General features: G+C 47.1%; 1 protein-coding gene across 1 annotated transcript in view; it reads right to left on the bottom strand.

The window, feature by feature from the left end:
* The window catches only part of LOC119386130 (uncharacterized), a 128432-nt gene that overhangs the window by 39848 nt on the left and 73156 nt on the right, over positions 1–15428 (bottom strand). The window contains exons 5-8 of the mRNA XM_037653477.2: positions 15003–15088; positions 5276–5564; positions 2467–2760; positions 1048–1148 (exon numbers count right to left, since the gene is read on the bottom strand). Coding sequence (XP_037509405.2) covers positions 1048–1148; positions 2467–2760; positions 5276–5564; positions 15003–15088 — 770 coding nt within the window. The remainder of the gene's footprint in view (positions 1–1047; positions 1149–2466; positions 2761–5275; positions 5565–15002; positions 15089–15428) is intronic.

Here is a 15428-nt window from a genome sequence, read left to right as displayed (position 1 = left end):
TTCCTGGCAGAAATAAATAAAGCCTGGAAGCGGCTATCGCTTAGTGTCACCTCACGCTGAGGACAAAGTATCAGGTACGATATCTCCGTATTGTTGAGATCAGCTGTTTGTTCAGCCACGCCTGCTAAGCCTTGTCCCCGAGAATTTGAGAATGAACTTGGAAACAGCACGACATATACACGAATACGTTGCTGTCGAAGCGTCAGGACGCAAATATATCGCAAACACAAGCGTTGGCTTAGTACTTGCAGGCCACACAGCATACACGGCGACTTCATAATTTCGAGGCGCGACGAACCAGCTTTGACGGGTGCCGCCATGTTGTTTCTCTCCGGTGCTACTATCGCTGCCCGTCGCTAAGAGCAATGATTGCTGCCGTGTACTCGCTTTACTCGCCCTACGCATGCTGTTGCTTTTTCGGCTCTGCCGTTGCTGCCCAACGCTGAGAGCGTTGGCTGCTGCCGTGTGCTCACTCTACTCGCTCAACGTGTGAGCGCAGAGGACGCCGAGCAGACGACGCGGCGCGGATGAATACAGCGTGAGGAGTGTTCGCTCTTCCTATTGGCTAAGCAGCCCCGCAGCGTCCACAGTGCTGCAACCAGCTTGTGAGAAGGACTATAGTTACGATCATTGGAGTATGCAAGTGTTTTGTGACCGGAAAGGTAGCATTCAACGATCGTTGCGCAAACGAACTCTTCGATTCTAAAACTTCTCAGAATTTGGTGCTTATGGCCTGTAATGGAAAAACCAAAACTGCCATTCTAAACTGTTCACTTCTTCATTTGTATGTTTTGGTTAAAACTAGAACGTGAGAGGCGGAGCTATATTCTGCGTTTACCTAAAAAGGAAGAAACCGTTGCATCATTATAGTCCCAGGAGAAAATTCTCGTAAGCGTTGTTTTGCGTAGCCACTTTCTATAAAATAATAACGCCATGAAAAAACAGCCTCAATATCTACGCCTTAAAATATGAGATGAAAAATGTCATGCAACAAAGTAAACGAAAGCACTCAAACAAAGTACAGAACAAGTATTACAAGCAGCCCACCTCGACATGCGTAACCGTGCTGTTGACAAACGTCCATGACACCACCGCTACGTCTGGTGCGGTTTCGTATCCCTTGGTGGACAATGTTGGGGCCAAGGGAACTGTTAAAGAACAAAAGAAAACAAAGCCACGCAAACCAGTTTTGCTATCAATGGCTATATAAACACGACAACAGTAAACAAAACAAACACTGCAAATAATATGCATTGCTGCATCTGGTCTGCCAATTACTACCGGCTAAAAACATAGACAACTTAAATTTCATTCTGCAACACGAAAGAAGGAGAATTGTCCGAGGGGCTCGTTTTCTGTATTATACAACACAACTAATGAAACCGACAGAGCAATTAACCAAAGAAAGCACATGGGACATTATTTGTGGTTTCTTAACTTTAGTGTAATGATTCTCACTTAAATTGAAAGCCCACTATAAAAGCTCATTCAACCTTGCCTCTCGCACCGGTGGCGCGACCATTTGTGACTTGACTAAGAGTGACACAAAGCGACTGATCTTCACAGCTGCTAGCGCGACTCAGCCGTCATCACATCGAATCCGCGTTTCACATTTTCCTGTGCTGCCCTCCGCCTGTTTTTTAGGAGGTTGGTAGGGGTCGGGACAACCGGTATTGCCAGAACAAAAGCCTCCGAGAGGAAGAGACATTTCGTGACTTTTTTGCTAGGGCAGGGGCGCATGCGCCATGACATTAAGAAAAAGGTGGATTCGCATCTGCTCATCCGCTACGGCCCGGGCCCTTCGGACAGCCAAGAGTTGTGGCCCCAGGTCGGGACTGCGTAACGCACCACTCCACGACATCTTCCCGTGCCGACCTAGGTGGAGCCACCGACCGGGTGAAGAGATGGAGCCTCTTCGCTTCCACCCCTGATCGCGATCCCTTTGGTCTTTTTCAATAGAGTTCCTCGGTCTTTTGTAAATGGCCGCTTTTTGTAAAAAGCGGCCATTCGCGACCTACTTGGGCTCGCGATCGCTACTAGTCGGAGGTATGAATGAGCCTTAAGTTATATCCACTGAGGCTCCATTTCCGGCATTTTGATTGTTATCTCGGCGCGTGCACTGGTTAGCAGTTTTCGAGTGGCTATATTTACCCAGACATCCTCAATAGTTAATGCGCGCAAGACATAAGTAAAATGAAGCATCTTAGCCAACATACATTTGGACTAAGCGCGCATTTCTTCCAAGTCATCTAACACGAAGGCGTCATTTCTGTTTTCATTTTGCTTGACCATATCAGATAAATCTTCGCTGCAAGCCAACCTTTCCAGGCAACAACTGAGACAATAATATGATAGTAGGCGATCGGCAGGTAGCAACTCTAATGTCTATAGAAGATGCACTTCAGGAGAATACGTAGACAGTAGAGTGTCACGCATAAAAACACGAAAGGCGCCACTGCTACTTACCAAGGGGCCAAGTGCTTATAGTGGCTCTTGCGGGGCTGCCGTATTCTCGCATTCCTGGCGTCCTCTCCAGAGACAGCAGCACCTCAACTTCGTACTCGGTGCCTGAGCTCAGATCCCTTATCATGGCTGCCTTCTCAAGCGTGCGCACAAGCCGGTAGAAGCCATTTCTCTTCACTCGCACTTCGAATTCCGGGCTCAAGTCTATGGTCTGCAGCGGGAGCGTGAAGTTCCATTCCAAGTAGAGAGAACTAGTATCGTTCGACAGGATTGTCGTGATGAGAGGCGTAGGAATAGCTGCGAAAATGTTTAAGTAATTAGTGAATGAACTAGTGAATGAATAAGGGAAAGAACAAATGAACGAAGAACGAAAGAGCGAATTCCTCACGAGTAAATGCATAGACAAACAGAGAGTGGGAGAAGCAGGAGAAGGAGAGAAGACAGAAAACGTGCGGAGGTTAGGAAAACGCCTTTCTGGTTTCAACCTTATATGGGGTGAAAAGAGACATAAGGATGAAAAGACAGATGGGTCAAAGTGAAACAGCGCTGTAGTTTAACTCACACGGAAGAATGAACTGATAATAATATCTGTGGTTTAACGTCCCAAACCACGATACGATTATGAGAGACGCCGTAGTGAAGGGCTCCGGAAATTTCGACCACCTGGGGTTCTTTAACGTGCACCTAAACCTAAGTACAGGGGCCTCAAATATTTTCGCCTCCATCGAAAATGCAGCCGCCGCGTGCCGGGATTCGATCCCGCGACCTTCGAGTCAGCAGTCGAGCGCCATAACCACTAGACCACCGCGGCGGGGCAAAAATGAACTGATGTCTACTTAACTGAGATAACAGCGTTTTTTGCGGCAAGTTATTATCATTTGACTTGATGGATGTGAAACACACAATTTTACCATATTCCTAATTCCTACACGCGCTACAGGTTACAAATGACCATATTTTTATACGAAACACATATGACAACAGAAGGCGGCTGTCAGCGATTCGTGGCAAAGGAAACACAACCCAACAGCACGTTATCCAGGATCCATTATATATTAGCTGAGTTCAAATGTTCAGTTAAATTATGCTGCTCATTAAGACATCCATACGGATAAATTATAGCATTATATTAACGTAAGGACCACTCTAATTCACGCTCCGATATCTACCACTGCTATAGAGCGCTGTCAGCAAATGATATCCTTCTCGTGTCGATAGTACCCACTCACAGCGGTCGCAGAGACAGGTGGCATAGCGCCATGAACCATGTGCACACGAAATGAAAAATTTCGTTCGCGCCCGCATAATGAAAGATAGCACGCACCTACGAGGCTCTAAGCATTGGATATCCATGTATGTATTACCCTTCCGCAAGAGCTCGCTTACCGCGGTGGTGTGATGCATTGTGTGTTCACCACGTAGCGTGGGCCGAGAGAACAACTGGCGAATTACGACGGTATGGGTTGGAGATCTTGGCACATTCACGCATGTGCAAAGAACGCATGGTAGATTTCTAAAGAGAAATCAGTGACTGCAGAAGAGGCCTCAAAAGCACTAAAACTATTGGCATGCTTCGCGTCGTTTCTGATTACAAGAAGCAAAACACGCTAAAAAGAGAAGAGGGAAACGAACAGCGCGAAGATCGATTAATCCTGCTCCAACGATAGTCCGCGGTGGACTAGTGCTGCCATAGTGTCATCTCTCCGTTAAGCGGCAGCATGAAGAGTAGAACAAAATGTGTTTATTCATGATGCTAAGTAGCGCACGGTCATATGATCGCCTCCTTGGCTTGCACTTAATGGTCCGTGCAAAATACGGCTGGTGTCGCCTTTCCGCGCATTCGAGAGAGAGAGACGAAACCTTGTTATGTGTCCTTGGTGGGATCAAGGGAGGCGAGGGCCGGGAGTCTAGCCGTATCAGAGCCCCCCTTCCTCTGGCGGCAGCTATACCTTGAGTCTTGGTGGCGTCTTCGGCCAGCCGGACTGCCCATAGTTCGAATGACAGAGCTCATTATGGTGGGTACCCTGCTCATGATCTCAGAAAACGAATACCAAGCAAGTATATCCTCTGAACAGATATCTTGCATCTGGCCAGTTGGCGCGGCCACGCACCAGCTTTGTTGGCTATATTGATTCGCATGCATTCAATGCCACACTAAATATGGCGCTTTTGTCATATACGTTACCGCGGCTACTGTCCAAAAAGCTCCCGTACTCGCACTGCAGCGTGTATCTGCCGGCCACCCTGTTGAATTCCCTTTATCAAAACGCCAGAGGATTGGTGCGACACATACTAGCGCACATTGTAGCAGGTGTTCCTAGAGCATGCACGAGAGTATACCTCCCAATGTGAGTTGCAGCTCGTGGACATTACAAAAGTCCCAAAGTCCCCTATATTCCCAATTATTGTCCATTGGTGTCTATAGTATATCTGCTATCTACGCATAGAAGAACCTATCAACCTGGCTCAGGGAAATACGCATGGTTAGGGTGATTTTATGCAGATGTATGTTCACGGTAATTGTCGACTGAATATTTCTCTTGGGCTCAGTTTCTCAGTTACTCTTACAAATTGAGAATTCCATTTTTCAGCTTTCTGTAAGCTGAAAAAAGTGTTGTACAACACTTGGCCACAATTGTGGGCTATTGTTGGACTTTATTAAACGTGATGCCTTTTTCTATTCTGGTCCTTACGTTTTCCCGAAAAATCAGTGACAAAACAATCTCGCAATTTTTCTTATATTGTGCGCTGCAGTGCCGCCTGCTCTGTAATTTAACTAGATAAGGGATCTGCTGGGCATGCGTTGTCTCACCTGAAGGAGGTGTTGTGAAAAGCAGGGTTGCCTCGCTACTGCATACTTTTGTACCACATGCCTTGACTTCGACTTTGTGCTCTACAGATGGCAAGAGGTCGAACAGGGGAATCCTGTAGGATGAAGATTCTTCTGCACTTCCGTCGATCTCGACGCTCGACATTTCGAGGGGGTTGTCATGAACAGCGTGTCGGTCATATGGGTGGTAGGAGGGAGGGAGGTAACGCGGCCCGTAGTCGGACGATGTCTGACTGGGTTCTTGCCGTGGTCCGTAAGAGAACCTCGAAATCTGCGAGAGTCAATGGATGCAGTCATGAGAGAGCAGTACAACATTCGTAATAACACGGGCCGCGTATTTTCAAAGCACATTACTGGTGGAAGCACCATCGCCGCGTTAGTGTGGATAGGCGATCGGCGGTGCTTATCCAAATATACGCAGCCGCGCTCCGCTGCGAGTGGTTTGAGCCGATTGTCAGCAAATAAAGCGCGTTGACTGCAGCCTCACGGGGATATAAACGCCCTCCATTGCCACATTAATGCACGAAGCCGGCCTAATATTCCTATTATGTGTGAGAGAAGCGCAATCTGCAAATGAATAAGGGGCTGGCCTGCGGCGACCGTTGTGTGTTTTCGCACTGTGCGTGTGTTGTTTTATTGTGTACGTGTTTACCTTGTGTTCTGCCTATACTACAATAGCAATGGTGTTGCGCGACTGAACCAAGTTAGCGTTAAGTTCTTGTTCGAGCGGCTGCACGGCTAAAGCTCGTCGCGTAACTGCTAAACGATAGTCACGCTATTGCACCCCTAACAACAAGTGTGCCGATATACAAGTGCATTGCGTCAGGTCTTTCTGATCGCTAAACAGCCCTTTCAGACGCTAATTCATGCTTTGCGGTATCCCAAGGACTTCGACATTTACAAAACTTCAGGAGATGGTGTCGCTAAAATTCTGCATTGACACTTCGGCATTTAATACTGAATTTGTTGAGGACGACGCCAAATGCACTATGTAACGTGCCCAAACGACAAAGTGGCATCCACATTGAAATGATATTGGCGAATGGACGGTTCGATGATTACACCTAGCGCCATACCGACACGTGCATGCGCTCACTTATTGGAGTCCATATAATCCTCGGAAGGCGAAATGCTTGTGTATATTGTGTAGACAGACATACGTACAAGCTTTTGAGACTGCTTACGCAACGGAATAAGCTGCCCTCTGAGGGCGTGCATAACGTTCGTACACATTCGAGCACGTTGTGGCTAGCAGACGACGCAAGGAGCCATCCCCACTACGGGGTTTCATCCACTCGGCGCTAGGTGCTGACTCTGTTCAATCTCAAGGCCAATAGGCGCCGGCCGCATGGGTCACAGCAGCCTGGTTTCGCGCGTGCGGGGAGACAATGGTTTCTTTGTTTGTTTGTTTGCTTGTTTCGATTTCGCAGACGCTGGGCACTGGTGGGCTGAGCGGCGACAGCCAAAGTTGAATGTGCTCTATGAGGCTCCGGTTCACTTACGGTGCACTGCACTGGGAGCTTCTTTTTCTGCATTATGCTCGATGTTTGTCTATGGGTGATCCTTTGAACAACGCCGCGAATATGGTTCACGACGACCTTTTGGTCAGTTACGCCGGCTAGATCAGTACTGAACGTTCCTTGCGCAGCTGTGGAATGGCGGGCGCCTTCGAAGTAGCAATGCAACCGTCGTGTAACTTACGCAGCTACGAGAATGCAATTACACGTGTGTACTTCGATTTAGGTGCATGTAAAAAACTCAGGTTCTCAAAGTTTATCTGAAGTCCATCACGTGCATGATATTCATTCGATAATTTTTGCCGTAAGGTGCTTCCTTTATAGCCTATAGTTAAAGCAGGACCAGGACTTTGGTTTGGGCTAGTTGGTGCATGATCGGTCTTGCTTAGGGAGGGCAGCGCAAAGACACAAGGACGAAGAAACACCGTACCAACGCCCGTGCCGTCTACTCTGTCTCTTTATCTTTGTGTCTTTGCGCTGCCCTTCTTAAACAAGTCCTATAGTTAGAACTGTAGTATATCATATAAGATACACCTTTGAAAACTTCTTACACGGCAGAAAAGCTTCCTGCAGTTCTTTTAAGTGCGATGCATTTCATAGCGAACCAAGGACAATTTGACATTTTCTATCTATTTATCTATCTATCTATCTATCTGTCTACGTCCTGGCCCTCTTGTGGTCGTCTCCTCAACTTGTTAGGTACTATAATTGGCATACTAAGACATGAGTGTATAACGAACACGATTCACAGGTCATGACATCAATTACGGTTATAACCTGCCGCGTACGTCATGAAACACTTTCCAGCAGTCATGTATGGCGCATACCCGAATAGCGGCCCATGGTATGCGAGCCTGCACCACCGGTGATTCACAACATACATGTATGTCGACACAGGAACAGCGTGAATAGACTTCGGGAATTTAATGCGAAAACGTTAACGAGCTCGCATCGGAGAAAACCCGGCGCCAGGGTTGACGGAGTTGTCTGATAGCGAGAAATCCCGATGGAAGCAACGAATAAAAATCGCAGCTAGAGCTGGAATCGAACCCAGGCATTCTGCATGGCAGTCAAGTATCCTACCACAGAGCCACGCCAGTACTGCAAGTACTGCGAACTTTTTAGGAAGAAGACCCCCCACAAACGCTATGTCGAGGCAACGCCAATTGTGGTTTCAGTGTTGGCTATCTGCTTTTGTAACAATGTAGTAAACATTGACTACGCTAGCTATAGTGAAACTTTGATCGAATACGCCGACGAACGCTACTTATTCTATGCACATCATCGAGCTGTAGCATGCGCTTCGTTGCGATAAAACTCACATCTCTGCTCTAACGTGAGTGCCGACGTTACGTCGGACCATGAGCTACCATTAAGACGCTAGTGTAGTCGACGTGGCTGGACGGCCCACAATCTGCGGACAATTAATAAATTTACACAAAGACACCGATGCATCACGTAACGCTTGGATCAAAGCGAAATTTCTGCATAGGCAGCTGCTCGCTGACTGCTTCCCACGAAATCGAGTCCCACAATGCGTGGCATCTGCCGGATTTTTTTAAAGCGGAACTTGTAATGACTAATCTGTGAAGCTGGTGGTGTTCCAAAAAACCCACCGCCGCGGAAAAACACATAAGCGCTACCCCAAATACTCTCTTCACTCATAGCTAGGGCGCACCAAATAAATCAAATGAGACGAAATATATTTTCTTTCTGCGTATAGAGTTTGAAACCGGGCCCCCCGGGCCGAAAATGAGTGCCTCGACCACTAGGCCACGCGCCCATGCTTGTCCAATGTGAGCTGAACTCAAGCATACGAATGCGTCCTACCGACGATGCAAAAAAGGTCAGTTTCGCCGCATGGGCGAAGCAATTAATGTGATAGCAACAAATTGGAATGTCACAAGAAGAACAGCAAACAGCTCGAAACTTGTAGCGCGCTGCTCAAGCACAAAGGACGCACGAAAAGAATACACACAGGACGAGCGCGAGCTAACAACTGGCACAGCTCGATGCAGCGCGCTGCTCAAAAACACATAAAAGGGGCGCACGAAAGGAACGCACAGGTATACACAGGACGAGCGCGAACTAACAACTGTCACAGGGGTCGCTTCTTTTTGCTTGAGCAGTGCGCTGCAAGTGTAGACTATGCGCAACCGACTAGCCCCTGTTTTGACTCTTCTAGCTAGCAGCTCACTCTTTTCGCAAACGCGGTCGCTGCATAGAGCGAAGCGACCTTCTTGCGGTCTGTAGCTTCAACGCAGACTTTGCGGTGAAATCACAAGACGTACAAACCTCCACCCTTACGAAATGAGCGCGCGAGCACGGGCGAGCACACCCTGTAGGCGAAAGTACCGTCTAGCGCGATTTGAAGGTTATCGCGCGAGTGTCGACCAGCCTAGCTGCTCAGGGTCGTAGCGGCACGTTTCGGAACAACGAAAACGAAGGTTACGCATTCTTCTATCCCTCGTTGGCTCTTCCGTGCAGCAACAATTGAGCCGACGACAAATTTTCCACTGTTTCTCTCCATTTTAAGCTTTTCATTCGTTGCGATCAAGCGTATATTTTCTGGGCACTTATCTCTGCGGACGATAGCGAAATCAATGGGGAAGATGTGGTAAAGCTGATGTTTGTCATTCGAACTGCTTGCTAAGTTGCGCGAAACATATCGCATCGTCATAAAAAAAGACATAGAAATGCGCCTTCCTTTGACAGGAGTGATCGCAACTTAAGGAACAGCAAAAAGAGTGCCCCCCGCATTCTGAAACAAGCCACGACTCGAAGTTTATCATCCTTCACTTGACCGAGTGGAGCACAGCGTTGCTGCTCGACTGAAAATAACGCCGCGCTTCTCAAGAATTGCTGCAGATTATCGCTGATACGTAGTGACTCGTTATGCCTAGAGACGGCGCTCCCATCGAGTTTCTCAAGTCAACGTGAAGCGTTGACTGAAGGGACGTTCTAGAATACGGGGGTCAGTGAAGCTTGCCTGATACTTCCCTCTCTTCGAAAGAGGATTCTCAGCTATGGAGCTGTTGTAGGTCTTCGTCGACGCTCGCCCGATTACCTTCAAAAACGATCTTCGCTGTACATGTAGGAGGCACGCGCACATCCCTAGTCGAGTGGGGCGACGACCTTTCAAGCGGGCCCTTCGAGCCATCTAGCGGGCGATAGTGAACACGCAGAAGCATCTCCGAGCTCTGCGTACTGCCAGCAGTAAGCGTTGCATATAAATAGCTCGACGTTAGTACGTCGCAGAATGTATACTGCGTGGCGGTGTTTAACGCGGCGCGCTGCGCTGCAAGGGGTCGTAGGTTCGAATCTCCAGTCGCGCGCTTCAGAAGATATTTCTTGTTAATTGTAGTGCTTTGGGGCCCCTCTCTCTCTCTCTCTCTCTCTCTCTCTATATATATATATATATATATATATATATATATATATATATATATATATATGTATATATACATACGAAGGCTGGCCCACCAGCCGAAATGTTAATAAAACTACATTTCGTACGTGAGTCCTTCTTTTCACCCATCTATCGTACCGGACCCATCGATCTTCATACCCAAAGTACTATATATAGATATACTAAGCATGACGGCGACGGCAAAAAACTACCAAGAGTGTCCATACAATTGGGAAGAAGCCCACTTGCTATGGCTGCCGCATTGAAAAACTCACAGGGTGCCTTATGTACTCACCTAAGACGACTGGAAGGCGAAAGCCATCTTCTTTTTCTTCCCAGTCGATGTATTGAACTTCCCTCGCAACCCTCCGAGATATTTCTGCACCTAACGTGCTTTGCGTACTGCTTCTAGGATCGGAGGCACTGCAAGCTTTCTGCACCTCACCTGGTTATGCACTGCCTCCGTGATCGGCCCATATTTAACCTAGCGAAGATGTCATGCCCCGCTATGTGACGTCGTACAGACATCACTAAATTTGTCCATCTGTGGCATCATCATGACGCCATATGGTGACGTTATCATGTGATCATTTTTTGCATCACTCGTGTTCACGCCGCCGACGTCGAAGGTCAAATTTTCGCGTTTGATGAGGCATCTAAGGCTGTTGATTTAATATTTCGTGTAGTCGGACTAAAAGCGATCTGCTTTACGACGCGTAAGGTCGATATCCAAAGTTTTACATTTCATTATTATTCCGACTTCAAGGAAATTGAATTCCCAGCGCGCATTTTCATGATCGAGTGATGGTCCTTTCGTTGGGCAGTCCTAGCGGCTGACGATGGCTGGATAGAACATGAAAGACGATGGCTGGATAGAACATGGGGACGGCGGCTACCTATAATAAAACTGAAAGGTTACGTTACGTGAAGTGTCAGAAAAACATTTATGCAGTTGCACTCAACGTGAAAGCTGTAGGAAGTGCGGAGCAGTGGTTCGCCTGCCCTTCAGCGAGGCTGGCGTTCACGGACAAGGGGGCTCTGGCGTTCCAGACGTGCAGCCTGCTCGGCGTCCATGACGGAAAGAAAGTCTTCACCTGTGATGCAGTGGCGCCTTCTAGCCTCCTCCTTTCCCTCCTCCTCTGCCTCACTTCCCTTTCCTCCTGCTATACTGTACTATACACGGCCTATGCTACGCTCTACCCACCCTCATTCTCACATTTCTCGTGTTCACTCTCACTTCCCTTTTCCACCGTCTTGCTATACCACCGTATACACCGCTATGCTATGGTTTGCCCTCTCCCCTGCTCCTTTCCCTCCTTCTCAACCTCACATCACTCCTCCTCACCTTCACTCCCCTGTTCCACCCTCTTGCATCACTATACTGTACTCTGTACACGGCTATGTTATGCTCTACTTCCCACTCCTCATTTCCTTCCTCCTCACCCTCACTTTCCTTTCCCATCTCTTGCTATACGGCACTACAGATGGCTATACTGTGCTTTATCTTCCCGCTCCTCCTTTCCTTCTTCCTCTCTCAGCTCACTCCTCCTCACCCTCACCTCCATTTCCAACTTCTCCTATACTGTACTACACACGGCTATGCTATGCTTTACCCTCCTATTCCTTCTTTCCCTCCTCCTCATCCCCTTTCCCTTTCCAGCCCCTCGCTACATCTTTCTACACATGGCTATGCTATAAATGGCTGTGCCATAGAGTTTCATACAATAACCTAGAGAGGAAACTGGCGATGCGATCGTTCAACTACCATGGGAATGATGGGAAGTACAGGCTTCGGATTGCATTGCGTTAACTAGCGAACTGTCTACGGATCTTTTTCGACAGTTTCAGTTTCGTTCTTCGCGAGGCCTGGGTAGTGGGGTGCGTTGCAAAGCACTCAAGCAGTGCCTTTTTTGTTCAAAGAGGCTGTAGACCGCTAGATCTCTTGGTTTGCTGCGATGTTGCAGCTTTACAGGTTGTATATGACAGTTTTAGCAAAGCGTCGTGCACTCACCGCTGCGCATAGATGTAGCGTCCCATCGCAGCGCGGGAAATTGCATAGAGTTCACGTTTTGTGATAAGCGCTACTGGTCAAAACTCCTTTAAATCGGCTGCAAAACGACGGCGAAGCTAAGTAGACGCTCCGCCACGCTCCTCTGACTTCACTTCACAACAAAACGAGAGATGCGTTGTGGGCAGACCACTTGGACAGACGCACCTGGCATCGCAGCAGATGATACGTTAAGTGTTTCTCACTCAATATGCTACTGTCATTTCCATAAATAGAAATGCGTACTTTCAAGGCAAAGACAAGCGCGCTTGTTTTAAGTGTTGTAAAGAAAATAATTCATTATATTGTGATGCCAAATCTGGAACACAATTGCAGAGCAATGCATACCCTGGTGGTTGAATTTGTCCAGATTTGAGTTCCATCGCACGGTCACGCAAACTTTTCGCAATACGTTTTACGCACAAAAGAATGAACAAAGTTTTAATTGGAAATAACTTCATATCACTTTGTTTTACACTCGGCAAACAAGTGTTGCGAATCTCAAGAACCTAATCCATCCGAGCAAATCCGAAGCCTGTACTTCCCATCATTCCCATGGTGGTTGAAGCGCCGCTCAAGGAGCCCACGTAGACACTAGCGCCAGATTCCCCTCTAGGTATTATTGTAAGAAACTCTATGGGCTGTGTATACATGGTTTTGACTGCGTGACGCCATACATGACTATGCTGTGCTTTACCCTCTCCCTATTCTTTCCCTCCTCCTCACCTTCCCTTCCCTTTCTCGCCCCCTTGCTATACTATACTATACATGGCTAGGCTGCACATAGTTATGCTATACATAGTTTTGCCTGCTTGACGCCAAGCAACCACATGAGCTGACAGCATACGAAGACAACACACGGCAGCACACGACAGCCCGGGCCCCTAGAGTTATCTGCTCTTAAAGCAAGAACCTGTGAGCCATTGCACTCTGTGAAGGTGGATGACCAGTGAATCTGCTTAGTACACGGCACAGAGGTGATACGATGGAGGCTAGACTGGTATCAAAGGCCAGTCTAGTCGCGACACATCGATGACGACACCGCTATCGAGGTTAGGAGTAGGCTTTCACAACAAAATACCAAGTGGGAAAAGTAGCTTACAAAAACCAATCAGCCGATTCCCTTAAAGTCGGCTTCATTTCCAAGCACAAATGAATTGCTTCTAAACGGAAATACATTTCTTCAGGGGCAATATAAGCCGTCTCGTATCAAAATATGAAGGCCCTAAGACTTTTTTTTTATTATTTCATTAACTGCTTGCGTTTCCCAGAGGCGCCCGCTGGCGCCATTGACGTTCCTGTTGTTGTTCCCTTCGCCTTTCCTCGTAGGCACGTCGCTCTTGGGGATTACTAATCACGGTGCTGGAAAACACAAGGCATTCATATGGCTCAGACATATTCACATTTTTCAACGAGGGGCGTTTAAACGAGGGGTGCTTCAACGCCGTCTCTGATTCCATGTGCCACCCCCTTAAAGGGAAACTAAAGAGAAACAATGAATTGGTTTAGATTGATGAAGTGTGCTCGGAGAACTCTTGTGTAGTTTATTTCACCACCATGGGTTTATTATTAGAGGAGGAAACCAAGTTCAGAGTTTCATTTTTTAATTTCGCGCCGAACTTTGTAATTCGTGACGTAAAAGATTTCAAAGAGCATATAACGTGTTTTGGCGCCACTGGCTTGATGAAATTTCCACAAACTAGTTATGTCAAGTCTCTGGCCCCCTCAGAGGACAATGTACTTCGATTTAACCGATTAGAAATTACCTAGGCCCAAGCAGGCGCCGTCAAAAATACGTGACGTCACGGCAAATGGTGCGGGAATTCCAAGGTGGCGTCGCCACCTGTATTTTCGTTTTGCACGTTTTCTCGCTTATTAAGCGTCTTCTCGCAGCAAGCGCGGTGTTTTTGGTATCGTGGAAGACTACTTTACTAATGCGAGAAAAATCATTTTGCTCTTTGGTGTCCCTTTAATCTCTTCCTCGCTACTGACTTCGTCGCGCGGCCGTGTCGCTGTCGTAGTACGTCTCTGACGCCGTTGTTCGCTTGCACTATCTCACCGAAGCTCCGCAGCATACGACCGCTTATGGGCTACGATATACGCTACGTTTCTCGCTGCCGTTTGGATGATATTTGATACACTCCGACGCACCCTGGCATATATGCCGGACGATAACCGCTGTGCAGTTTCTCCTGGGCAGCTGAACGGTAAATTTTCGGGCGATTTCGATTGCACATGGCGATTAATTTCTTACGCTACGGCGAAGACTTGCCTTTGCCGACTCACCGCTCTGGGTTCGCCTATGATCGTTTCTGCGACTGACAGGAACATTCGAATGCAGCGACATTTTCCTTATCACACGTTGACCTTAGCACACCAGCTCCTCTTTCACTATCTCTAAATTACTTACCCGTCAACTACAATATTGCGTTCGTTAATAAAAGTTCGTTCAATATACGGCTCTCACAGTAAACATGGATCCATTTTTAAAAAGTAGCATGCTATATTTGTACGCATGAAGCAAATAGCATTTTCTTAACAAGGTTAGTATGCTAGTCATACGACTTTTGGTATTTGGGTCAGCGCGTGAATTAAGTGGTACTTCTTCTGCGCTGGAGTTTGGAGCAGTAATTTTTTTTTGCCCCAGCCTACAATTTGGCAGAGTTTTAAATGGGAAATGGACGATTAGTATCACTTATAGCATTGTCGGCTTAATGGCCATCACACTGTACTCACCATAAATCTTCGGGCAGGGCTCGCAGCCTGCCAGGAGATCATAACGCTGGTTGGGTCGATGGTACCAGCCGATAAGTTAGCGGGAGCTGCCAAGGCATGAAACAATCAATCAATGATATAATCATCAATTAGATGAATCCAGGGTATCATAGCAATAATAAATACAAAAAATGTACAGGCGATTAGAAGTAGTAAAATGCCAAAAATATAAACAAAACGTTATAGCAACAGGGAAGAACACAAGAAAGTAAACACAAGAAATTCAAACAGAATATAATGAGGAGGACAGATTACATAAAACAAAATGCAAGGCAAGTTCAGCGGAAAAACATGACCAAAAAAACATGAAGAACGAGTGAAATCAGGTTATGACATCGCGAACCTCGGAAAACAATTTACTAATGATTATTAGGTAAAATATAGTGA

The sequence above is a fragment of the Rhipicephalus sanguineus genome, chromosome 1 (assembly GCF_013339695.2).
Source record: "Rhipicephalus sanguineus isolate Rsan-2018 chromosome 1, BIME_Rsan_1.4, whole genome shotgun sequence".
Taxonomy (NCBI): Eukaryota; Metazoa; Arthropoda; class Arachnida; order Ixodida; family Ixodidae; genus Rhipicephalus; species Rhipicephalus sanguineus.
This window is presented reverse-complemented; position numbering and strand designations above follow the sequence as displayed.